Raw genomic sequence first — 26,418 nt, 5'->3', positions numbered from 1 at the left:
TTCTTGTCCATGGGCATGGAGACACCTTTTTTTTCAGCCTTTTCCTGGCTCCTGTGGCAGAAGCGTTTCTATTTAAGCCTTATTTGCAAGACGGTACACTTTGGTTTCCTTTTCACACTGGGACACAGATGCGGCATACACATTCACAATGTTTGCAAAGGCTTTCAGCAACTGATTTACAAAATTTTGACTGTTAGTCACATGGGTTTTTTTCCAGATGTCTTGATAATCTGTTCAGTGCTCTGAGGGCAAAGGCATTTGGGAAAGCTAAGGCTGAAATGGGATAGCCATGGAGTAAGAAAGGGCTACGTGGAGTGTAGCTTTGACTGGCGTTCCTGGTCGCTTTGGGCAGCTTCTCACTCGGACAGACCGAGTCTGAGGTTATTGTTTCTCAATGCTGGTATCCCACCATGCACTCTATCAAGATTGTGGGCCACATTGTGATAAACTGCAAATACACAAAGAGAATACTAGCACTGGATAATTCAGTCTAAATAGGCGAGGTATATAATGGATGGATGCTTTTACAAAATGCGATTACCACATCTCATTTTATGAACAGGAACTGAGATTCAGAGAAGTAAAGTGACTCGCCAGAGATCACGCAGGGAATCTCCAGACTCCTCGTTCAGGCCTCTTACCGTGAGCCTGTCCAATTACTCTGATAGCACATCCCAAATAGAAGGCAATAAAAAGTAATATGTGTGCTGTATTATAAGGTGAAACTCACATAGTTGTCCCAATAGGGAATAAATTATTAAAGCCCTGAAGACATTTGCAGACAAAAGTAGTTGCACTGAGGTTTACTCCATCTTAGAACTCATGATCTCATTTTAGCATCAAATTTCTTCACTCTGCTGGAGAGAGAAGTCAATGAAGCAAAACCTTATTTTTGGTTCCATTATTTATGTTAGCATTGGCCAATTTGATCTTGTGAAGCCTTTCTCTACCTTGAACAGTAGTTCGTAGTAGGTAGATTTGGCAGTGGATCCATTATTTATCTGTCCAGAAACTTCTCCTGACATTTCCTTTGAGAAGAGAAGTCCTGTGCCTCCAAGGCAAGAGGCCTTTGGTGTTAGGCAGGCAGAAAACTGAGTTAAAGGAGGTTTTCTGGCTTGCTTTTGGGTTTTCATTCCATTATGTTATATCAGTTTTTCTTGACAAATTAAACTGCTAAAAATCACTACTTTCCTCTTCTCCCTCCCATTCTTTAATTTCTTTGGCAGCATCCCAAAATAATAACTAAATCCAACCATAAAACTAAATGGCAACAAGTAACAATAAATGGCAGTAACATGTAAAATAACTAAAATAACAGAACAGGCGGCCTGCGGCTGCCAACGCAGCGGAGGTCTGCCAGCTAGCTACCAGAGTACTTCTGCTGGGAGACAGACATTCAGGTAGGGGGAAGAGGTGAACTGAGCTCATCTCCTTGGACTCTTCCCCATCTTCTTCCCCCTTCCCTTTCCGTGGTCGCAGCTCCTTGATGACAAGGAGAGCTCAGCTAGGTTGGCTGTGCCAGTGGTCCCCCCATCCATAAGCCAGCAGCTTGTTCTTGCAGTGGGTTTTGTACACAGTGCCATAGCAAGAGTGCTGAATATTCAAGGTTCAAAATCCTGCCGGTGATGACGATGGTGCACCATGAGCTAGTAGCGTCAAGGTATGCAGAATAAATTGCTTTTATGTTCTTCCTTTGAAAATCTAGGAAATTGTATTTTTTGTTGTTGTTGTTATTAAAAGAATGTTATTGAGGTTGTAAAGTGTTGCTAGTTTGAAGAATAGGAAAGAAATGCCAGATTTACATACAACCTGAATTCTGTTCCCTGTATTCACTGTATTAGAGCTTTAATTACTTAGTCACAAGCTATTATTTCAATTGGATTCCTGTCTCATTCAGTACAAAAGAGGGCAGAACTAAGGTTGCCAGGGCAACTGTAAATCTGGAGTTTTCTAACATCTAAATACTTGACTTTACATCAGGAATAACATTTTTTTTCCTTTGTTTTATGTAATTTCAGCATTCATTATCCACATCACATATAAAGTTATATGACCATCAGTAACAGGTTTTAGTATGTGCTAAGGAGAGTGTATGTAGGACATTCCCCTGCTTTCAGAACACGCACAAGCCAAGTTCAGAGGTGATGTCTGTGCTGATCTACTTTGTCAGTATGGACAAATACAGGTTTACCAGAAAGTCTGGCTTCTCTTTAATTAAGTGGAACATTTAAGACTTTCCATGTAAAATAATAGTCCATGCTTTTAAAAACAAAATTAGGATAGGAGAAGATCTTTCTAATCAGCTTCTGTGTTCTTATTTCCAGGACCTATTAAGATGCAGAGTTTTGACATCAGGGATTTTTGAAACAAGATTTCAAGTAGATAAAGTAAATTTCCAGTAAGTCCGTTAATAATTATGAGCCTCACACTAATTTCTAACTACTTACTTCCTATGTCTGTGCTTGTGTATTATGGGTATGGTAGGTTTTGGGGTGGGCTTGAGGGCTCTTGGCGGGAGGTTGGGGGTTGTTTTTTTTTTTTTTTTTTTTTTTTTTGGCGGGCTCTAAATAGGTCTCAGCATAATTGCCTCATACTTTGTAAGAAAAGCTGGTATTAGTCATGTCTGTTAGTGCTGCTCTGTTGTGGGGTTGTCTGTGGCTGTTTTTACTAACTGGTTCGTTGATACAACACTGTAAACTCATAAAATAGTTTTGGGGATAAGATCTTGCAGAACTCAGTGGAAATCCTGCCATGAGTCAGAATTTGTGCAAGGGGATGAAGAGAGTTAAACCGTCTTCCTTCTCCTGGAGGGCTGCAAGCCTGCCCCTGAGTACTTCACCTTAGATACATAGATAGATTTGCACTCTCTCCACCACCACTTCAAAATATCCAGAAACCTGTGCTTATTTATAATACAGTAGACCCAGCCGTACGTGCAGTCTCAACCATATGCATTTCTGGAGGCTGGAAAAGCCAGCCCTGTCCCTGGAAAGGAGTGCTCCTTGCTTGGGAAGCTGAGCAGCATTCGCGGGGCAGAGCCGGCAGCAGGTTCTCCCAGCTCGCTGACGGGCAGCGCGGCCTCAGAAATTCTCCCTTCCCTTCGGGCAGTATTTTACTACTGCTGTCCTTGGAGCTGTCAGATTTTTAAACTGAACCCTGATGCTGCATGCTGCGTGTGACTTTCCTAGTGCACATAAGTGATATAACATCCTATGGCTTTTTAACAGCATGTTTGATGTAGGTGGCCAGAGAGATGAGAGGAGAAAATGGATCCAATGCTTTAATGGTGAGTAAAAATATTCCATATTTTTATTTTGAACCTATTCTCTGCTGTGTGAGAAGCTTAATATTCATGTTGTTTTATTTATGCTGAGGACGTGGTGTGTCACTGATACAGAAATCCTATATTATATGAATATTTTCTTATTTAGGGCAGTTTGGGGAGTCATGTGAGTGTTGTCCTGTGGAGTGTGTTCTGGGATAACGGACATGTTTTCTTCTCTCTCCTTTCTTCCTTCTGTTGCTCCGTCCAGATGTCACAGCTATAATCTTTGTTGTGGCTTGTAGCAGCTACAACATGGTGATAAGGGAAGACAATAACACAAACAGACTACGGGAATCCCTGGACCTTTTCAAAAGTATCTGGAATAACAGGTAAAACATACCTCTTCATGAGTTTTGTTTTGTTTTTTCCTTCAAAACCCATTTCTGTCATCATTTTGTTGTTTGGCCAAGATGAGGACTTTCTTCATATTACATCTTGTCTCCTTCCTCAAAGGCAGTGGCAGCAGCTGCCGGCTTTGCGCCCAGTTTGCGTGTTGGCAGCGCGCGCGGTGCCCACATCGGCAGCTGCTCCCATTAGTCCTGTCTCGGGGAGCGCGCAGCCTCTCCACCTCGTGGCATGGCATTTCAGATCTAATCGAATTGTAACTGCCATTAAATTGCCATTCTGTTAAGGCGCATGTACATTATAGATAGAGTAACTAAACAACAATCTAAATACACTCCTAATAGAGAATAAGTAAAAAATGAGACGCAAAAGAAGATACTGAAAAGTTGCCAGAACATGTGTGTCACGAATCTCTGGGCTGAGAAGTGACCAAAGGTAGAGCATGGAAAAATTTTAAGCACAAATTCCAAAGGGACGTTGTCACAATAATGGCTAGGTACATTATTTGAGGAAGAAGGGAGATTATTTTCCTTTGATTCATCAGGAATCATACAGGCCATCCTAAAAGACAGAATATTTATGTGGGTGAACTAATAGTTATGGCAGAGCACTTGGAGAAAAGCTAGCTTTCTAGTCTTCTTGTCCTGTTTCAGCAGAACCAAGCACAGGGGACAGTAATGCTAATTTTTGGACTACACCATGCTTTTAGGAAATGTCATCATTTTCCCAACTTGATATCAAAAGGGTAATTTATAAAATGGTATTTGAAGACAGTTCCTTTCAGCAGTGTCTAATGCAGTTTTTATAAATATATTTATCGATCCACTTGCATAGGTGCAAGATAATTGAAACACTGATTTAGGTCATGGGTTTTTTCTGTTGAAGCATGATCCAAATTGCTTTGCTCCATGTCCATGAAGGGATAGCCAGTAAATTTTCTGTTGAAGTGATATGTTTTCTTTGATGAATATGTCAGAGATAACACAAGCATTTGGTTTATTTTTGACAGGTGGTTACGGACCATTTCTATCATTTTGTTCTTGAATAAACAGGACATGCTAGCTGAAAAAGTCTTGGCAGGGAAATCAAAAATTGAAGATTACTTTCCTGAATATGCGCATTATACTGTACCTGAGGATGGTAAGATTTTTCACAACTTTAAGATATAACTAGCTGACATAGCCCTTTTGGTTGTTTTCTTTTTGTTTTGTTTCTTCTTTCTCTCTCTCATGCACATTCACGGACACATGCAATTCCTTAACGTGAAATGCTGTTGCATTGGTGTGAAAAGATAAAGCCACCTGCCCCGGGTGGCGTATTCCCGGGGACAGACCCTGCCCTTGCTCGCTGAGGCCCCCCAGCCAGCCCCAGCACGGGAAAGGCGAGAGGAAGCTGCAACGGCCCCAGGGCTCGTGGGCACCCGTGACTGGAGAACAAAGATATGGGAAGCCACCCGGCTGCCTCTCCCTGCCAGAATCTTCTGCCTGGGCTTCCTGCATTGCTGAATTTCACGAAGGATTCGGACCTCGGCCTGTTTTGGGGGGCAAAGCAAAGGGGTTGCTTTCCACCCTGCTGTGTTCTCAGACATTTAACAGCAGAGCTGTAAATTTCAGCATTTGCAAATACCTCTGGGAAGCAACTTTGCACAGGAGACCAGCAAGAGAAGTTTAAAGGTGGAAAAACACATTAACAAATACAAGAGGAAAAATAAGAGAGAGACTAGCATGTGTTCAGTTTCATATTATTTCAAAACGTACAATGATTCCTGCACTGCAACAGCAGATTGCATAAGTAAACTCAGCTATTATAGCTATTTTATACTAGGCAGTTAGGTGCAGAGAGATCATTGCTTGCCCAATATCTCAGTTCTGCATCTAGCAAAAGGAGTAAAACCTGTACTTTCGGACCACTAGGTTCTGCTTTTGCCAAAGGATATTGTCCCTGGCCTACAGCTTTTACAGATCTGTTGGAAAAGGCTTTTGTTCTTCTCTTACCATCAGTAACAGTGTAGGTTATAGAAGTGAAGGTGTAATAAACTATTTCAGCTTTCATTCAGTTCTGGGAATTTCAAGAGTGTGTTACCAAATTTCTAGTGGAGAGGATAAATAAATTTTCCATTCTTAAAGTCTGAGTTAGCCCAGCACAAATTTGTTAATGCTAAGGGCTTTCAGAATAAACCTTCCACCACCAGCACTCCACCTCCCAAACATGGGCCCGTATGTACACAAAGCTTGGGTAAATTCCCTTCGTCTTTCATAGTACGCAAGTTGTCAGATTGAAGTTGCTTGTTGTGTTTCTCAATGGGATTTTACAACAGATATCCAGAATGAGCCAGAATATCCACACCTGAAGCAGCTCTCTACTTCTAATCTGTAATTGCTCATCTGTTCTCTGATTTCAGCTGACTTTATCTGAGGACAGCAGGACTGAGCTCTAAGATGTTGCTGGTTGTGCTGCTACTCTGTGTTTACTCTTAGAGCTATAGATGAAAATAGATCATGTGTTTCCCTGTTCTGATAAATTCTGTCCATTATGGTATTATGTTTATAAGCATCTGGTCTGATCTCTTAGAAAAGTAGAAATCACATCGAAGGGAAAACTTTATTGTTTGATTTTTGCACTTACAATAAATGTAGTTGTTATAGGGTCTAGACAGAGGTAGCTTTCATCAGCTGATGCACTGATGAAGTATTAACTGACCAATGAGCCTCCAGTTCAACAACAATTTAATCTAAGAACCTGGGGATACTTCAGTGGCAAGATAATTAAGTATTCTGCTGACTTGGGGCCTGGAAGAACAATGTAGATACTAAAATGTTTTTTTTTTTTTTTTCAAGTGTAATCTTAACTAATCATTTTTAAACCCAAATTTCTGCATGCGGAAGTTTTATTCAAGAGATGCTGTCGTGCTGAGCAACCTCAGAACAGCTCAGCTGCTTTTTCTAGTCATGTTTTCTGATAAAAGTTGAGCCTTAACTCCCACTTGTTTTGTATCTGTGTGAATAATTTATGGATGTGAGCAAGCCTCTTTCTGATATGACCAACAACATTGTTGCAACAATTTCAGCAATTTTCAAGTCCCTAAAAGATGTTAAATACCTAGATGTTTATTTCAGATTTTATAGTACCTATTCATTCTAGAATTGCCTATTATGAATCTGCTGTGGATATTTAATATTTTAAAGAACTACTCCCTATATTGAAGGACAATTCCCTACTTAGTAAATCTTTTACTATGTAAAATAAATGATTGTGGGTTTTTTCATATTTCTGATGTAATTTATTTTTAATTGAACAGCAACACCAGATGCAGGAGAAGACCCCAAAGTCACAAGAGCCAAGTTCTTCATCCGGGATGAGTTTTTAGTGAGTAATTTTGATCTTATTTATGATTTTATCATAGGAAATACTGGCATGCAGCATAGTTAAATTGGGGAAAACTAATGGGATTTTGCAGAAATCTGGGAGGAAAAGAGGATGTCTGGCAGTTCCCTGCTTCTTTTCAACCACCCATCTCGCAGAACCTTTTCCAGTGGTTATACATTTTTATGCCCATTTTATATAAAGTCACCTGACCTGCAAATTATCACACAGCAAGCAAGTACTAGAGCTAGAAATGGTGTTCTGACTATGTGCTTGACTCCTAGTACACTGTGGGTGCCGTCGGCTTTCCCCCTGTGCACAGGGAGGCAATGATGTGGGCCAATTTCCTTTCTCATTAATGAGACTTTCTGTGGTTGGTGTTGCTTGTGATAGGCACTGCACTAGTACTGCTATTACTACTGCTGCTTTTACTACTACTACTACTACTACCACCACCACCACTTACCACTGTTGCCTTGAATTTGCATGTCAGTCCAGTCCAAGTTCAAGCAAATAGACTTTTTTATCCTGCAATCCTCCAGGGGCTTTGGCAGTGGTCAGCTGGCAAGAGGGAATGCACAAAAAAAACAGATTTTATCCTTAAATAAGGTTTTGGATGACTGCGTTGTACCAGTTAGGAGATTTGTCTCACCCCAGCACTGGTGTGGCGCTAAGAAGCTTACGTGTTTGGTCATACTTGTTTTTTCTGATTAAGGTTACCACAGAGGCTGGAAGTGAAGCGTTATCTGCATATCACAGACACAAACAATTATCAGTCACATGATCAGAGCCTAGCACTGCTGTCAGAAAGAGGGGGCTTAATCCAAAATAACTTAGTGACTTTTAGTCATATCGAGTCATTCCAACTGTGCAAAGCAGTAACAGAGATCGGAACTAAAGCTTAGCACTTCAAATCCTGCCCTACTCATAGAAAACATATGGGGGTGTTCAAAAGAACAAATTTAATCATTAGAATTAAGAATTTTAAAGTCATTATACATTTAAAAGCATTGTTAGGATTTACAGCTGTTGATGCAACAACAAAGAAAGAAGCAATTAATCATGTTCACAGTTTGAGGATTTTTGTGCACCACCTCAGCCTTCTGGATTATGAGGAAAACCGTGAGATTGCGCTGTACTGAAGGAAGAGCTAGAAGGAAGGACACTTCAAACCAAATCTCTTACGCAGTAACGCCGAAACGCTGCGAAGGAGCTGAGCCTGACTGTGTCCAGTTTAGAAAGAGGGGCTGTGAGAAACCAATTTACTGGGAAACTAGAGTAAAACTGCCCAGCTTTTTATATTTTCATTAATTATCTTGAGGACAAGATCCTTACCTGTCGTGACTCACTCTCGTTATATAAAGAGGCCACCTACAACGCAGGCAGGCAGGTGGGGGGAGTGTGCCTTGCAGGTGTGCAGAAGGCACTGTGGGGCTGTGGGTGCCCTTCGCAGCCGCCGAGGCAGTGAGCGCGGGGCATGGGAGGCACGCGGCGCCAGGCCTTGAAGGCGTCCGATGTCCTTAGCAAGGTGAAAGGAAGAAATGGTGTTTATTTTCTGCCTATGGCTGTCTTGGCTCTGATATATACTTCTCTTCTTATGACTTTTTCCTTGTCCTGCTCAGTTTGTTTTCAGAGATAATTCAGGGAGAACTGCTTTTATTCTTTTATGATCTTTATTATGATTTTTATCACAGCAGCCAGCCAACCACAGCAGTGCACCAGCTGCTGTTGCATGAGGCATGGATACCTGCGAAAATCACGGCTCGTTCGGCACCAGCGCACTGTGTGTCTCAAAGCTCTGCTTCAGCTAACCCTGACTGCAGATGCTGCTATTCTTGTGGGCCAGCCAAATATAAAGCGAATAAATCTGAACACATTTCCAACAAACATTCCTATAAAGTAGTATGTAAGTATTAGGAAGACAAAATACATTGGTTCCTAATTTCAGCATTAGACATGGCCATCTGCTGGCTTCAGAAGGTCTGGTTACTTAGCACCTATGAAATCCAGGCCATTATTTTTTTAATTATGATATCATTGTGCAAGACCTGGCGGGAAATGCCCTTTGCTGGTCTCATCCCTCCACAGCTCGCAATCCTTCTCTGCACCTTCAGCAGTGTTGATCTTTCTTTGGCAGCTCACACCTCATGTCCAGGCTAGGGATGATGTCTCCTGTTCCAGGAAACCTGTTTTGTAGGAAATTCTCCTTCCTTCTTAGCTTTGTGCCTTTGGCACAGGCACATCCTTTCTCCTCCCAGTCGCTTTATAAACACAGTATTCATGAACTCGTTGTTTAGAATACTCCTTATCCTGATTTCGATGTTTTGTATACAGGATTCTCCAGCTGCTGATGTTTTATTTTAATACATCTCCAGTATATAGATAACTCCTATTAAAACCGTGGCATGGCACCCTGGTTCATTCCATTTAAAAAAAAAAAAAAAAAAAAAATCTGAAACTTGGGAGTTGAAGGCGCTGTTGTGTGAATACAGAGACTGAGACTCCTGGAGTAGTGCATTTAGCTCCTTTCTGAAAACTCCTTGTCATCCTGACCCCTGTACCCTGGAGTACAGCAACTCCAATGTTAAATATTGCCCCTTGTGTTCTAGGAAAATAAATGTTCTCTTTTTGTTGTCCCAGAGGATATTTTTCTCCTATGAATTCATGCTAAGAAGTAAAATACTACTATTCAGAATGAGTTTTGAGTGGGGTGGAAGTCCTGAATATGTCCTAAAACATGAGAGCAGCAGAGCTGCCAAGGTACAAAAAAGACTAACAGTGTGAAAATATATCCTTTGATGCACTTGATATGTAACCAAGCCTCTGCAGCGCATCACAAGCAGCTGACTGCCATATCCTTGGCTGGGAATGAGAGTGTGGCTGTGTGTGACAAACACAAGCAAACGGCCAGTGAAAGAGCACGCGCTTCCCTGGAACACTAAAAAGTGCAACAGGGAGTCGGGTGGCAGGCAAACTTGTAGTTTGGGGGCAAAAATATTTTTTTCTCCAAAGGGGAAAAAAAAAAAAAAAGATTTTTAGTAACTGGTCTCTCCTTGCTGCTTTTGAGTGGCATTTTACCACGTTCAATTAGAACAGGTCTGCAGGAAAAAAAAAAATGTAAAGCAGCTATTGTATCAAAAATAGAAACTGCATTGGCCTTTTCCATGGTTCTATATTAGGGGCATTGTTAATTCCCATGCACGTGGTGGGCTTCTCAGCCCTTAGGTTCCTAAGGATCTAACTTCCCCCAGACTTTAAAAGACAATGATCTCCCCAAACATTTCTGGGAGCTTAGGAAGCCTGTATCCCACATGTAGGCACATGTAATCTACATTTTAATAGTTTCAGAATTTTGCCACCATTGCAATAACTCGTAAAATAGATTTTTGTTCAGTCTTTATTATTAATGTTTATTATTAATGTTTAATGTATTCGATGGCTTCAAATATGGTCTGAACAACTTACCCACCAATCAGGTAGGGTTATTAAATTAGTATTTTCCATTAGGGTAATCCTTGAACTAGATTTTCGGTGTAGTTTAGTAAAAAGAGAATCATTATTAGTATACGTTTGGAAGCCCCCTATTTAATTAGTGTTGAATATCTGGTGTTACCTAAGTTGCTGCAGAAATCTGCAATTTTTTTGGTCTAATTATGTAAATCATTGCTTCTAATTGTCTATAGTTTTGCATACCTTTAGCTTTTTGAGGTATTTAAAAGGTCAATCCCACATGTAAAATAAATAACTGTGTTAAAAATATATAGTGTAGCCAGAGAGGGAAAACATTGTATTTTGATTTTCGCCAATTATAATTTATAATAAAAATTCAAAAAAGATTTATTAAAAAAACATTATCCCCAAAACTGACCCTCATAGTTCATAATTTTTCATATACATTCTTGAAGATTTGTATGGATTTGTATCGATCGGTTCTAAAGCAGGATAGAACAAAACTGTGATGTTAACATTGTATTATAAGAGCCTGGGAAATCCTAATGGGAGAACCATGGTTGAAGTTGGTCTGGAGCTTAAGTTAGGAACCTCAAAAGTTGTGCGATAGCCTTGCAAAAATTAAATTCAGAATGGTCGGCTGTTTACAGGATTTGGACATTAGTCAGTAGGAAGCTGGCCACTTTGCAGTTCTGCCACTAGCTGTCCTCAGTAATGGGCTCAGGTCGTCCTTTGCCCTGATAAGTATTCCAAGTAAAGGAAACTGCTAGGGCCTTTTAGCTTGAAGGTGCATTTAGTCGCAGTTTTCTGCCACTAGTCTTCAGTACTAGGATGTTTGCTTTCGAAGTTTAGTGTTGCTTATGTAAAACCAGTATGTTCAAAGATTTGCCACGTGATGGCACCAAAAAAAAAAAAAAAAAAAAAAAAAGCAGAGACAGTAATTCCTGGCACAGGTGCCAGGCAGAGTGCAGTGCTGGCTGTCAACAGGACAAATTAGCCATAGAGTGATGTACAAGCGATTACAGTGTACATGGCTCTTAAACCGTACTAACATACTGACCCTGTACTGTTATACGTAACTTCTATTTACTTTGTTTCAAATCTGTGATTCATACTGGACATGACCAAAGACCTTTCTTCCTCTTCTCCATCTTCTCCTTCGAGAGAGGACTTTGCCATGTCCAATATGAATAAAAAATTATTTTTATATATATATATATATATATGTATATACAAAAATCATAGGTATAATATTAGCATGTTCTCACACATACACACACATAATTTCCCACGGTTTTTTGGCACTTTGTAAGCCTGTAGGTGAACCTTCTTGAGGAACACCTCCGTACCGTCTTGTCTCCCTGTTTCCACAGAGGATAAGTACGGCGAGTGGCGACGGCAGACATTATTGCTACCCACACTTTACATGTGCAGTGGACACAGAAAATATCCGTAGAGTGTTCAACGACTGTCGAGACATCATTCAGCGAATGCATCTTCGCCAGTATGAACTCTTGTGAGGGGGATCACCGTGGAACCTGTGGTTTTAAATTCTTTGCTCCTTTCTCTCTCTCTTGATACTACCCCACACAGGGTGGAAGAATATACTATAGAAATGTCAGTCTCTTCACTTTGTTTACTTTAATTATTTAACCTTAAAGCTGATTTGAAGCAAGTCTGAGTTCTTTTCCTTCATGCTTTCTGGGACTATTTTTGTGCTTTATTTTGACATGCCACTTCTTCGTCATTCCACTAAGCCCTTTGGCTACCTCTGTTCCCTTAGGTTTTGTTTTTTAACTGAACATAACCTGCTAAATTTTTTCCAGCAGGTTAATGTTAGTTCAAACTGGTATGTCAGCTGGATGACACTAAAGTCATTCCTATCCCTCTGTGTGGGTTTCCTTTTTAACATGACATTGAAGAGTACTTGATGGGTGAAAAAGATTAATGCACTTTGTATCAGGTTATTAAATACTGTTGAGGAAGTAGACACACAATGTAGCAGCACCACAATATTTATTACTCTGTCACAGTTTTTAGCATTTCTGAGTTGCAGGTCAACTGATAAAGTGACCTCCTCTTTTAAGTCGTTACTGGCACAGGAAGTAGAGTAGATAATGAGAGGAACAGTGAAGACAAAGCAATTTTTCTGGGGTTTTGGAGCTAAGTGTCTCTGCACACCTCAGGCATTTGAATTACAGCTACTTTTCAGCCTGTTGCATCTAGGCAGAAAATTTACCACCCTCACTTAGGTTATTTGTGCTGTCCACAAATGATCCTTTTAGTTCAGATCATTCTTGGACAACAGTCCTCTCCCTATATATATTTTTTTGTTTTACTGCTGGTTTATTATATTGTACAGACTGTAAAATGTAATATTATTTTGTACAACTTTATTGAAGAAAAATACTTGTAGAAGATCTTTGTGCCTTGATTATGGCTGTACCTGTAAAATGAGCTAAGATGTAAGTATGTTTTTGATTGCGCTGTACAGCTTGATGTCAACCTTACCTGCAGCAGTGACTGAAGGTAAGAACTTTATCTGTAGAGTTTAGGGGTTTTTTTCTGGTTTATATAAAAATGCTCTTTAGTATAAAAATTATAAATTATGCAAATTAACCACTTACCTTTCCAAGTAAGGTATTACAGTCACCGGATGTTGCAGCAAACATGCCTTTCTCTTTTGAAGTCTCAGCTTTAAAACATTGGAATTCATTCAAGTGTCCAAATCGCAACCTGGTGTTGTTTTAATGGGAACCAAGGATCTTTTTTCTTTATATTTAGAAAATATGTTTGGTAATTCTTTGGTCATTCATAGAACTTCACAATTGCACAGACCGATTGTGAATGTGTAAAGCACCATTATATAGAGCTCTTCAATCTTTGTACCAACAGCGGCTTTCATTGTGCAAGTAAATAGCAAGAAAGAAGAAAAAAGAAAAAAGGTGTATAAACCCTTGTGTCTGGCCTAAGAGAATTACAAGATGACATTTTTATTTCTCTTTTAATAAAGAGACACATTAGAAAATTGTTTTATTTTAAATATTGTAGAATCAAAATGTGTGAATATTTCTCAAACTTGAATAATTTATGCAAATGACATTCTCAAAAAAAGTTGTGGTACAGTACAATATATAAAAAGCAAGAATTGCTGTAGCAATAAGGCATGTCCTTTTTAGTAACTATAACACTGCTTTATATTTTATACATAGGTGTTTTATGTCTGTGACTATATACTTTTCCTGTGTCCAAGATAACCTGTACAAATGTCTAAAATTACAGTTGCAATAACAGAAACCTAGAGAAGTGTTAGACTACATTACTTTATAGAATGTTTTACCACACTTTGGAACATCTCCACACTTCATTTTAAATTTAGGGAGAGATTAAGATCTAACACATTCCCAATAATGCCATATAAATCAGTGGGTTTGACTACCTTCTTACTGTAAGCATTGTTGTTATTTATAAACCCTGATCGGTCATCTTTTAAATTCAGACTAAAAATTCAGTACTTGTTTCTATGTGATGATAAATAATCCCATTTTAGATACTATAATATGACCATTTCCTTTTCTCAGAAATGTGTGTATTTTGATATTTCTATTTTCAATTCAGTCAGTCATCAGATATTTCCCAGAAAGTGAAAGGCTAGGTGGAATAAGGTAGTAATAAATGAAATTCACAAATGCAAAGGTTCTCTCACTTCCCATGCCAAGAAAAGTAACCCCCCCCCTTCTCCCCCAAAGAATCATGAAATAAAGTCTTTTCTTTAAAAACTACCCACTAGCCCAGGAGTCAAGGTTAGAGTCCCCAACTTCCGCAGGAATGTCAGAAGAAAATTTGTCCTGGGTGTGGAATCAACCCTCTGTTTTTTCTTGGGTAGGTGGGGAGAAGAGGCAGGTTTGTCACAGCTTCCCTTAGACTTAGCAAGGAAAGACACTGAGCTCAGACCTTTATGTTCTAGTGGCTGCCATCCAGTTGGAGCCCCATGGCCCAGCTCTGAGGTGCACTGCGTCACTGCTGGCAGCCTCCACCCTCCTCACCTAAACGCTAGTGCAGTTCAAAAAGTGACTCTACAATAAAGTTAACAAAACTTGGCGACCCTGCAGGATTCCAAAATAACGCACCTTCCTGTCCCTTTGCTGTAGGCCGAGGGCCAAGGCATAGGATGATGTTACTGCAGCTGTATTTGACCTTCCTTCTTGCAGAAGATCAGCAACTGGAGGGCCCCTCACCACACAGATCTCTGGGATGCAATAGGGCCCTCTTTTTTAAGCTCATCATAGCACATCTTTTTAAAAATAGCAGCTTGAGGTGTCACCCTACTTTTTTTTTTTAAGCAGGTTTCAAGTGTGTTTCAGCAAACTGGATCCACAAGGCTTCTTCCTGTTGTTGTCTGGTAGACAGTAACTGCAAATTGTATTCAGCTAACAATTTAGTATGTCAGGAACTGGAAGATTTCTTGTCCCAAACTACAGTCCCTTACATATGACATTCTAAAAAGATTTTAAAAATCTGCATCTCAGTGCTGATGCATCTAGCTTCTGCCTGACCCTAACAAACAGAAGTATGACATTAGAAGGGCCATGCAGCAATAAAACGGAGAAACGTTTCCAGTTTGCGAGACTGAGCCTCCACCAGGGTAAGACACTAGTGCAGATAAGTGATGAGGCTATAGGATTTACATAATGTACAGTTAAACTTTTAATATACATATTTGATACAAAAATTATAGAAGGAAAAGGACTCATTTGATTGTAGAATACAGTATTTTTGTACAGCATGAAACATTCATTTCAGTTATTTATCCTGTAGTAGTCATATCAGCTGTATAGGACTTCTATGGTATGTGTAAATGCAACCTGCCTTCAGACTAGCAATCAAATTAGGTCATTTGCTGGCATGAATATAGTCTGATGTTTGACTGTTCTCAGCTTTGGTATTTCAGTGACTGAATGCAGATGTCTGGCTCTTCATACTGCTTTATGCTTACTGATTAAACGCTGAGCAAAATAAAATGGTGGAGTGAGAAGCTGAAAATGAGCTAGTATCAGGATTACAAGCAGAGCACCTGCTGCACAGTATATAGTAAAGACTCTGCTCTCGTACGGAAGGAAGCATTTTCGGAGGGAGAAATCAGTTGGTGTTATGCTACCCTGGAAAAGAAATGAAGACTGTCACTTTGCTGTTACAGTGGTTCTAAATCAGAAGTAACACCATGGCTGTCAGATCTCCGATTTCTACACTTTGTATTGGGTGGCAAGGGTTGGGGCCAGTTTCCTAGTACCAGTGCCTTCTCCAGGGGGCTGGCGAGTCAGTCCATACCTTATGGTGCTGGGCACTAACTGGAATATTCACCAGGCTAACGTTAGCCCAGAGGCCAATCTTCCCTCTACTCCATCTAGAGTCAATAGAGAGCTGGGCTCCTCATCCGATCTGCCTTCAAGAGAAGCCTAACTTTAGCTGCTGTAAATCAACCTGGAAGGAGCCTTGCTAGGCTAAAGTTAGGTTTTGTGAATGTGCCCCTTCCTCCTCTCCAAGCCCTCCTTCTACCCAGTCCATGCTGCAAAAACCTTGTTGGCTAATCCAAATTATTAACATGAGCTGAAACAGTAACATAAGAGACCTTAATTTGGTTTTGGTTTGAATTCGTAATTCAAATTAAAGTTTACAAAAGACTGAGGCTGATTTAAAATGGTAGTAAAGACGATGCAACGGTAATTAGCCAACCTGTTTTGCAGTGAAGATGCACTGTCTGGCATGTGCAGAGAGCATATGTAGTTTGAGGGCAGCTACTCTCAGGAATACGGAATAAACAGAACTACTTTTAACATGAAATATTAACAGTAGGATAAAATAAATTTAAAATTTTGGGGTTACCTGTGTAATAAACAGCGTATACCCAACAACAGTAAAATACATTAAAGATTTTTGCCCCAAGTCACAGATTAGTCTGTAAACAGGATGATAGGTTTTGCTTCTTTCTCCAGGTTTTTAAGAGTTCTGTTTTATTTTTGAACTGGGGAACTAATTGATTTACCTCTAAGGATATACAGAGCACTGGGACTATCTGTGAGAGCAAAACCAACACACTGCATAAAATGTGAATTGGAAATGAGGAGGCAAACTATTGGCATGTGACAAACGTTTTCACTGTGTGAAGTGGTTAATGCACAAGTTTGAAAACCATGATCACCATGCAGAAGTTGAGGTGGATATGGTCTTGTTTTCATAGTTGGTAAATCAACCGAGCAAAACTAGTCTTTCTACTGCTCAGTGCACAATACTGATTATTTTACAAGTCAATAGTTTACAATGCACCCTCTTTATAAGAAAATGTTAGATGCTTGTACCCATATACTAACTAGATCTTTAACAGCATTGCTTTGTACCACACAGATCATGTGGCTCCCACAGATGTATTTTATAAAGTGGATGCAGTGTACTGAGTGGGTTGGGTGGGTAGGCAATTTTTTTATTTTTATTTTTTGTTTTTACAGGTAGAATCAGTTTTAAAATATAGCTGACTGCCATGTTGATTTATTTATGAAAGTTATCTGACAAAAATAAAAAAATTAAAACTTACCATGATGAAATTAGGATTGTTTCTATTCCTCCAACTGAATGATGGGACACTGATTTCTGGAATTTTCCCTGCATGCAGCACTTCACAAGCACTATGTGTATGTCCACTGAGAATCAAACGGGGATGAAACCACCATATCAGCTAGAATACAAAAGGGCAAAGCCAGAAGTTAAGTCATAACTAAAAACAAATTCAGCTTAACACCAAATTTTTTCTTCTGACGGAATAAAAAAATGGGAGTGCTAATATTCTTACAGAGTGTTTTGTATTAACTACCATTTTCCAGTAAAACACTTGTTGCTGTTGTAATATTAATCACACTCATTTGGCCCTCATCCCAAATACTGGATTTTTTTTTTTTTTTTTTGGCCATACAAATTAGAACAACAAAGCCAATACCATGTTGCTGGCATCTCAAATGGAAAAAATCCTGTTTGAATAAAGCAATGCTGTTTCTTGTCTAAGGGGGAATTTTGTACTGCTAGTCTTGAGTGAACCCATTTCCACAGAAGGAAACAAATACCACTCATTAGATTTACTGGGAGTATTTCAACTTTGCATTTTCCTGTAGTAATCTATTCAGCGAAAGCAATACTTTCAGAGTGCTGGAGAATAGTGACTTTCTACCAAGTTTGTCCAAATGTACTCATTACATAAAGTACCAAATGCTAAATTAGAGAGAATGACACTGCAGGAGACTTGAGAGCACCTGGACTTACCACCTGTACACGTGCAGTAAGAATCAAGGCCATGGTCAAGGTGATCCTTAAGGAAGCAGCTTTAACAAGCAGTCTCTCAAAGGCCTTATTAAAGCAGGGGCAGCTGTGGTCAGCTGGTCTCAGTGAGCATTTGTCCTTTCTAGTCCTTTTTTTTTTCAGCTATAAATATCTACACACACACACACACGGGCTGCTAAATTAACCAAACCTTTTGTGATGCCTCTTGAGATAGTACATCATACTTTTCTTTAAATGCGATGTTCTTCTCCTCTGGAGGGGCAGCATCTTCTCCACTGCATTCAGCATCACTTTTCCGATAGAGAGGGTAATGCTGGGAGAAATTCACAGCAAGGATCAGTTGTTAACAATCCAGCCTTTGCAGAAAGTTAATAAATACACCAAAAACATGTCAACATCTTGCCTCACCCCATCTCCAACACACCTGTAAAAGGATTGGTTCTGAAGCTGGAAGCTTTTCCACATCACTGCACCTTTTGTTGGAATGATTCGGTTTCTGTGAATAAAATCAACCCATCCAAGTTATCTTCACCTATGTGTACAGGAGGGGTGGGAAAGGGAATTAAACTGTAACTAGGGAGGGGGTCATTTGTTTTTGAGAAAAGCAGTATCAGCACAGAATACAGTGTTTAAATACAGTCCACTGTATAAGCTCTTTCAAGATCCTCTGCCCTGGGTGAAAGGGGGCTGTTATAGATACAGTTGCACTCTTTCTGAGTGCAGAAAGCAATAGCAGAATTTCACTGCACAAACAAGGAAAAAGAGATTTAGGACAGCCTGAGAGAGAGACAGCAGTTACAGTCTGGCAATGTTTCCACTGGGAGATGGTTTCCTGATTGACTGCCCACTCAGTAAATCATGCTGCCTACCTTGGTTTCAGTCTGCCTATGAAAAAAGGAACAAGGATGAAATATGAGAGGCAATTGGATTCGATGGAAAAAAAAAGAAAAGAAAAAAAACCTAGGATTAAAACCTTATTAAGCTGTCAAGACAAGACTAGTAAAATCAGAAAACTACACAAATAGGTTAGTTTGAAGGATATAGAGGAGAACAACTGCATAAATATAAATGCAAGGATTATTCCACATCTTATGCCAAAGGGAAGGGTTACAGAACTTTTCCTGCCATTCCTTGGAATGGAAGCAATGGCAGCCTGTGCAAGGTAAGCTGGTAGCACTAACAAGGGAGTTGGCACCATTACCACAAAGTAACACAGTAAACAGTGAATTAAAAACGATGAAGGAAAAATGAAGAGGAAGAAAGTTTTGCTAACAAGTTACAATATGAATCTTAAGCAGATATTTTTGAGACGTGAATCTCAGTTGTATCCTGACTGTTGCCACAGTATCAACAACTCCATTGCAGCAGCTGAGCTGCTGGCTATAATCAGATCCTTAATAAACTCTTACCTGCTGGGAGCAATTCAGTTTGTGAGAAAGAGCCACAAGCTCTGCCTCTGAAGTACGGCAGACAGCACAGCCGTCACCCTCCATGGCTACGCTGTTCACTATGACAAAGCTGGAAAATGCAGAGTAGGGGGTAAAGAGAAAGGAAGTGGGGAGGGCAGAGAGGTATTTGCTATTCATGCACAGAAGTGGGATAAACCTTATTTTATAAAATGCAAGTATTCAGAAGTTGGATGCAGCTCAGCAAAACAGCAGAATGTAACAGCTTCCCAAATCACATGCTATAAATCCTCTCCTGAGTATCCATATTGCAGGTAACCATTTCTCTACATCATAGGTTGTTTTATAATTTGTTGTTTCTTAGAGTGAACAATATACTGTGTGCCAAAAATTTCATGTTTACACTTCAAGATTCTTTTTAATGTTGTAATGGGTACTTAAACTGTATTCTAGTGGACTGCTAGAAGCCCAACAAACTGAATTCTGAGGGAAAGGGGAAGTTGCTTCTCCCTAAATATATATTTTAGGCATCAGAGGAAATCCAGTTTCTTCTGAACAACTGAAAAGCAAAATAGCACTTTGCCATCTGCCCTGAACATACTTTCTTTCACACCTTATGGTCTCTCAGAAGGAAAATGGGATTTTACTTGTAAAAGAAATAAAGTTTTCCCAGTATATTTCAAACTATAACCTTCTGACACCAGATTTATTCCTGTTGTAGTCACTCATTCAGGATTCAATGAATAGACATATTCCCAGCTCAATTCAATATACAGACATAAATGAGCTAAATGCCTCCATTTAAATTACTGGTCAAAACCAAAATAAGTTTAAATTATCTTTTATCAAATTAAGCTGGTTTTAGACCACTGATGTGTTATAGAATAGTTTATCCAGTAACATTTCAGTAATAATGTAGCTCATTTCTGTTAGTGAATATAGTACTGTACATAAAATCCACTGCTGGATGCAAGAATTCTGCTGTGCTATTTTATCAAAGGTGATAAGGAGATTTCCCTGATGACTATTTCTAAAAACAGCTGAAATACATATGTAGAAGACCTTACATCTGCATGGTAAACAATAGTATTGTACTGACCATTCGTGAAGCTCATAAGTCTCCCTAAAAAACACACCAGTTTAGGCCTCTTTAGAATGCTTTAAAGGTCTGTTTAATTAAGGGAACCAGCTTAAACTTGTAGCTTTCAAATCTTACATTCGCATAAAAAATTATAAACTGATGGCATACATGCCAAACTACAGACTTGCAAGGGGTTTTCTCTTCGTGTATCTAAGGCAGATAAATAAATAAACAGAAGACAAAAGGCCCTTCCCTAGATCCACTGTTGCTCTCCCTCGTCAGACTCCTACACAGTATGTGAAAATAACAAAAGGACACACATCAGACAACTACAGAAACAGCAACACCTTTGCTATGTTACCAGTGACTGCCAATGAACAGACATGCAACTACAAGAACAAGCTCTGTAACAAGATCTACCTGTTACTGTAAGCCAAACCGAGCCTGTGCATTACTGCCCCACCCTGTGGCAAAACTTTGGACAAGCTTCTGCTATCCTGCCAAATTCCTGAGCTAAGAATTAAGTTCTGCAGACTAAAGAAGTTATTAAAATTAATGAAACTCTAACATGTAAGCAGAGAAGGGTTTTGTTTGTTTTTCTTTACTGAATCCCATTTTTCTTTTATGTTTACAGCCATGGGTCATTACCAACTGCAAGGAAGTAGAAACAAACCAGAGAAGCAGATTCCAACTCCACAGTACTTTTCCATTTAAAATTATCTTCCTCAAAGTAACAGCATCCACTCTGTATCAAGATATGTGCTTGCAGTGTTTCCTTTAACATATCACAAACTAGCTACAAAGCAAAAACAATTTTAAGAGGCTGTAAGCTACGAATTCCAATACTATTTCATTAGAAACACCACTTGCAAATCTCATCTTTTATCATTCAGGTCTCCTAGATCAGTAACCACTACTCTGAACATTGAAAAAAAAATTATATATACTCACTTTATTCCTTTTCGAGTTATTAGCTTTCCTGAAGTAAAGTTGAAAACCTTTTCAAATCGCTTTACCTTATAAGTGGTCATTCTGTGTGATAGAACAAAAATACAACTGAGGAAGAAAACTGGCATTATAGATAATTTGACACAGTTTTACATTTTTAAGAGCATTCACACAGCTTACCACTCCATTATCTAGATCACGTATTCAAGATTCGATTTGCCAAACCCACAGGGATTCTCTGCCATTCATAGCGTATTCTCTCCCAATGGTAAGTGCAAGCACAACCATCCTACAGGAGAGCGAGGGCACTTACACTTTCCCATGCTGAGATAACAGGAGAAAGGGTGTATACTTAGCCTAAGTACTTATCAGGCACCGAAGTCCAGCAGAAGAAAAAGCAGCCTCAAGACTTCTCTGCCAATGCAGAGCACCCAGCTCTGAACTTCACAAGCTCAGACCAGCACAAAATGAGTCTGAAAACAGTTCTACAGTGCACTCCCATAGTGTGTTGTCCACAGATCAATACACTTCAAGATCTTGGTCTAAATTACTATCCCTTTCAACTTAGCTATGATCAAAAATATTCTGTATAAACACACAAAGTCACTGAGACACAAAAATGGTTACTATATGTATGCATGGTGACATTTCAATCGTGACACTTGCCTATTCTTTTCACTGACAAGACTTACTCATAATGAAATCCAATGTCATGATTTCCAACAATAACCACTAGCTCAGTAGAAACTGGATGTCTAAACATTTTCCGAAATCTCCTGACATCATCTGCCCATGCCTGCAGGAAAATAGAGAAATTAACACTGTTCCACAATATTGTAAGAGAATCATAAATAGGTAATACAGAAGTGCACATTCAGCGAGATGTTCACATTTTAAAACTAGATATTAGAGAGAAAAGTGCTAAGGTACTACCAAAAATGAGCGAAAATCACATCATTTCAACTCATATCTAACATACTAGAAGCTTCTATCAGCAAGACAACTATAGTAATATTAAATAAAGCTTTGCATACCTAGTCTGACTTATTCTGCCATCCATTCCCTTCAAGAAATCCTCTTTTTTGAAATAAAATAGCTGTGTATGTCATACCTGAGGTGAGCTCCATTTTCCTTCATCAAAGACATCTCCCAGAATAAAAACAATATCTGGCTGCAGCAACCACAAAGCAGTTTGGAAAGATCTCTCCATTTGCCACTCCCTAAGGGGAAAATATACACCCAGAATCATCATTGCCTAGCTTCTGCATCCTTGACTCTGAATGCAAACACAGCCTGGCTGGAAAGTGAAGATAGCTACTACCTACTGAAAGTGCTAATATGAAAATCAATTTAAAAACTTAGAAAGGAGTTTGAAATGCAGTAGGTGCTTCTAAACTCACTACAGAACAATTAGGACCAACTCACACAAGAAGTAATACCAGTTTGTTTATCTTTATTCCTTACAAATTCGTTAAACACTGCTCTGGTCAATTGCTGAATTATTGCATTGGTTTTATTATGTCATTGCTTCTTCAACAAAAGTTTATGATGATCATATCATGGCAAAATTAGTACTTTCTTGCAGCATTCTGCTTCTTTGTGGATTAACAGAAACAGCATGGCTTTGTGCATTAGGCACAGGATTGGATTATCTTTGTTTTTATCTGATTTTGGCACTGATTATTCTGCTCCAAACTGCTACCAGCTTCCCTATCTCTGCAATTAAAGATATAAACTAGATGGACATCAAAGTTATCTGGCTCCTTTTTAAGGCATTTTATATATCATTACTACACACTGGAAAAGACTGTCTGCCCTTTCTAAAATGCTGAGGCGTCTACACCCACAAACTACCTGAATGTTCAACACTGCACTGACTAAATAAGGCCCATTCCTTAACCTTTCAACACTAGTTTATCATCACCAGTCCAAATCCAGATGGGCAAGTCAGAGCCACCGTACTTACTTCTTACAAATACCTCAGCATTAGTTGCAACCATCTGTGCCATTAGTTACTATTAAAAGCTCTAAAAAAGGATAGAGATTATTCCAAAAATTAAATTATTACCTTCTTAGTTTATCCAGCCAATGTCCTTTGATTTCACCAAGCAGGTGAGTATCAGCTAAAATTATGGCCTTCAAGACTGAAGTAGAAATCTCTTTGTTACCCATGTGAGCTCCAGCTTTTACTTCCGGCCAGTGACATGGAAAAATCACCACATAATAAATTAAAAATTCACAAAATATTAACACCGAGCTTATAAAGCACATAAGTTTCATCAGGAAACAGATCCTCTTCTTCAAAGGAAGAGTCCTCACAGCGCTCAAGCTAGATCGAAGCATTGCAGTACCAGTGGCTAAGTTCTCCTCGCTGAGCTGAAAACGGTAGGGGCTATTCACAGGGCCAAGTTGGGCTTCATATCAGTACAGAAACTCTGCAGAGGAAATAAAAAAATAAAACATTCACAAGACCAGCATTCCTTTAAAATGTAAGAAGCTACCATGAAGCTAACATTGTAGGCTGTGCATGTCACCCTGAAAGCTTTGGAAATATGTAAAACTGAACTAAAAAGCAAAGCTGGTCTTCTCCTTTGGATAGCTTTAACCCACCCAGAAGGCCACACTACTGCACCTGGATTGGCACTCTGTGCTACCAGGACCAAGGCAACTAGTTTAAAGCCAGCTAGGACCTGGCTGCCTGATGTTCTCATGACTATACAGTGCAAACACCAAGAGTAGGGGTCAATGACACAGCTCAGCTTGAACAGCAGCAAAAAAACATGAGAGAGGTAGTGTTGTGAGGCAGAGCAAGGAACTGCATTGGGATCCATGCCATCCCAGCTGCTGCAATGCCCCATGCAACCACTGTCAGGCACAAGTCACGTAATATGACTATGCCAAAACGATACAACTACCACCTCTAAAAAGGCTCACTGCGAGAACCTCCAAGAACCAAAAGGAATTTACTATCCCCAAAACAAATTTACTGGAGCTCTCCAGGAAGACAGGCCCACATACACGAGTAGTTAACTAAGAGTGCTTCATTTCTAACAAGTGAACCAAGAAATGTCTAAGCCTTGTGGACACAGGGACAGGAATATAACTGAAGGGAAACGTGGGAAAATAAGCTCTTGTAAGTTGGCAAACAGTTTGTATTTACAAATTTCTTTCTCCCTGGATGGCTCATAACCCAAACAGGGAACTTACCCACTTTTAAAAGGATAATGTTATTACTTATTTTAGGTCATTTTAAAGGTTAATCTGAAATAAATGTCTCCACTCTGATAAGCCACAACTTCAACAGAGCTCTCTGACTGTTTCGCTTGGTTACAGGTGTTTAACAGAAGCTCCTTACTTCTGGCTTAAGGAGAAGCTTTACCTGCAGTTTCACGCTTCTGTTTCTTCTACAGCCTTCACAGAAACACTTCCAGTGGTAAGTGCCCACAAGAAATAAGTATCCCACCTGAGAAGACTGGGATACTAGCCTTACATTCAAGAAAAACACCTTAAGTTTCACAGGGAACCTCTCCAGGCTTCATTCAGAAGAGTACTGCATGTCTGAAAGACCCATTTTTACAGCTAACAAAGTACAACGCATTAACAGCATGAGGGAAGGACTACCAGAAGAGCAGTAAAGATGTTACCTCACATGCTCATCAAAAAACTTTTAGAGAAATGTGAGAAGAAAAGCCTCTTCTTTTCCCCCAAAGAATAGGATTCCTTTTGTGCTTACGAAGTTAAAAAAGTTCTAACACAGGACTAAGTTCTAGGACATCAATAATTATTGAACACTTCTGGAAAATACAGAAAGGAAAATAAGAACTATTGCTACATCTAATAGACAGGAAAAGGCATTTCAAAATGTATTCCCTAGTTTTGACAGCTTCAGCTATTGAGTACTATTACAATGATTAACAGCCAGTGTCCATTTGTGCTGACTAAATCTGATTATAACTGTGAATACTCATTACCTTTTAAACTTTAGGTCCTAAGCATTAGGAAAACTGGGACAAAAATACAGAACTAGATAAATGTAATATATTTTAATTATTATTTTTTTAAATCAGTAGCATGCACAGAGCAGTAACAAAACTTGAATTGTTTCACTGGCCCATGCCCCAAGCTCATTTGATTCACATCTTACAGAAAGCAAAAACTGACAAGACATGATTATCTTATTTTTCCAGTCAAAACCTCCATTTGATAATAGCCACTTTTTTTCAAATACGAGCTTCTATTAACAATACTACAAAGTACTTGCTCATGAAAGAGAACCATTAATCTGCATCATGTAACATTTCTAATATGCATTATTTAATGTTAGCACAACTAATACTTAATTGCAGCAACTAAGTTCTATCTAAACTTAGTTTTGCAGGAGAAAGCCACTGGCCAGACATAACAATTTCATGATACAGTGGAACTACAAATAAGGCCTGATTAACTCGTTTAATATTAATCTCATCTATATCTCAATCAACCAGTATAATAAAAATCAACAAGATCTTGTTTTCTATATCTCACAAGACAAGATTAAAGCAGAAATGTCTGTTCAACAAAGAGCAACAAGGATAAGAGACAGGAAAATTCATAACTGTAAACACACAAATTCATGTGGCCTTATCTTGCACAAACTGTACCTACCTCAGAATTTGGAATTAGACTTTGGTAGTCTTAGACAGTCTCTTCCTCCAATAAAATAATACTGAATTGAACAGAAAATGCCAGTAAGTCACTTAACTTACATTAGGCATGTGAGAATAGAATAAAATCCCAGAACCCTATGACTCTTCTTTTTCATCATCTACACAAAGCTTAAAGCAAATAAACTGTCATTTTGCTATCAATGCTTAAGCATTCTCTAGTAGCTTATTTCATTATATGATTTTTCACACATCAAATTTCTTCAAAAGCTGTCCAAACAGCTACAAAGCTGCAGCCAAAAGGCAACATTAAAAATCAGTGAAAAAAATTCAGATCCTCTGAAGTATGATGATCCCATCAAATGCAGAAAAAGGCTGCTTTTATTTGAAAAGAAAGAAAAATTTCTTCAAGGCAAAGCTGCCATTTTCAAAAGTCACGCGGGTAACTGAAACATAGCCAAACACACAGAAACCGAGCCTGTCGTTTTTGCACGCATTCCCTGTCCCAGTGTTTCTGCTGCTAGCTGTTAC

The 26,418-nt window shown here is 39.1% G+C and overlaps 2 protein-coding genes across 17 annotated transcripts in view; one reads left to right on the top strand and one right to left on the bottom strand.

Annotated features, from left to right (window-relative positions):
- The window catches only part of GNAL (G protein subunit alpha L), a 200,614-nt gene extending 183,543 nt beyond the window's left edge, over positions 1 to 17,071 (top strand). For all 4 annotated transcript variants that reach the window (XM_064507182.1, XM_064507183.1, XM_026094347.2 and 1 more), the window contains 6 exons: positions 2,325 to 2,398; positions 3,228 to 3,286; positions 3,534 to 3,654; positions 4,680 to 4,810; positions 6,969 to 7,036; positions 11,857 to 17,071. In XM_064507182.1, coding sequence (XP_064363252.1) covers positions 2,325 to 2,398; positions 3,228 to 3,286; positions 3,534 to 3,654; positions 4,680 to 4,810; positions 6,969 to 7,036; positions 11,857 to 12,003 — 600 coding nt within the window. In that variant the 3' untranslated portion in view covers positions 12,004 to 17,071. The remainder of the gene's footprint in view (positions 1 to 2,324; positions 2,399 to 3,227; positions 3,287 to 3,533; positions 3,655 to 4,679; positions 4,811 to 6,968; positions 7,037 to 11,856) is intronic.
- MPPE1 (metallophosphoesterase 1) overlaps positions 15,173 to 26,418 on the bottom strand; it is a 32,078-nt gene continuing 20,832 nt past the window's right edge. For 11 of the 13 annotated variants that reach the window (XM_064507191.1, XM_064507192.1, XM_064507184.1 and 8 more), the window contains 9 exons: positions 23,313 to 23,679; positions 22,356 to 22,464; positions 21,937 to 22,040; positions 21,248 to 21,328; positions 19,219 to 19,327; positions 18,234 to 18,305; positions 18,000 to 18,122; positions 17,073 to 17,213; positions 15,173 to 15,642 (listed from right to left, as the gene is read on the bottom strand). In XM_064507191.1, coding sequence (XP_064363261.1) covers positions 15,460 to 15,642; positions 17,073 to 17,213; positions 18,000 to 18,122; positions 18,234 to 18,305; positions 19,219 to 19,327; positions 21,248 to 21,328; positions 21,937 to 22,040; positions 22,356 to 22,464; positions 23,313 to 23,587 — 1,197 coding nt within the window. In that variant the 5' untranslated portion in view covers positions 23,588 to 23,679 and the 3' untranslated portion in view covers positions 15,173 to 15,459. Of the gene's footprint in view, positions 15,643 to 17,072; positions 17,214 to 17,999; positions 18,123 to 18,233; positions 18,306 to 19,218; positions 19,328 to 21,247; positions 21,329 to 21,936; positions 22,041 to 22,355; positions 22,465 to 23,312; positions 23,680 to 25,888; positions 26,410 to 26,418 lie in introns of those variants that run through there. The other 2 variants (XM_026094343.2, XM_026094342.2) reach the window with 2 other exon arrangements.

Source organism: Dromaius novaehollandiae, chromosome 2 (genome assembly GCF_036370855.1).
Source record: "Dromaius novaehollandiae isolate bDroNov1 chromosome 2, bDroNov1.hap1, whole genome shotgun sequence".
NCBI classification, from domain to species: domain Eukaryota; kingdom Metazoa; phylum Chordata; class Aves; order Casuariiformes; family Dromaiidae; genus Dromaius; species Dromaius novaehollandiae.
Note: the sequence above shows the minus strand (reverse complement) of the source record. Positions and strands in the feature narration are given on the sequence as shown.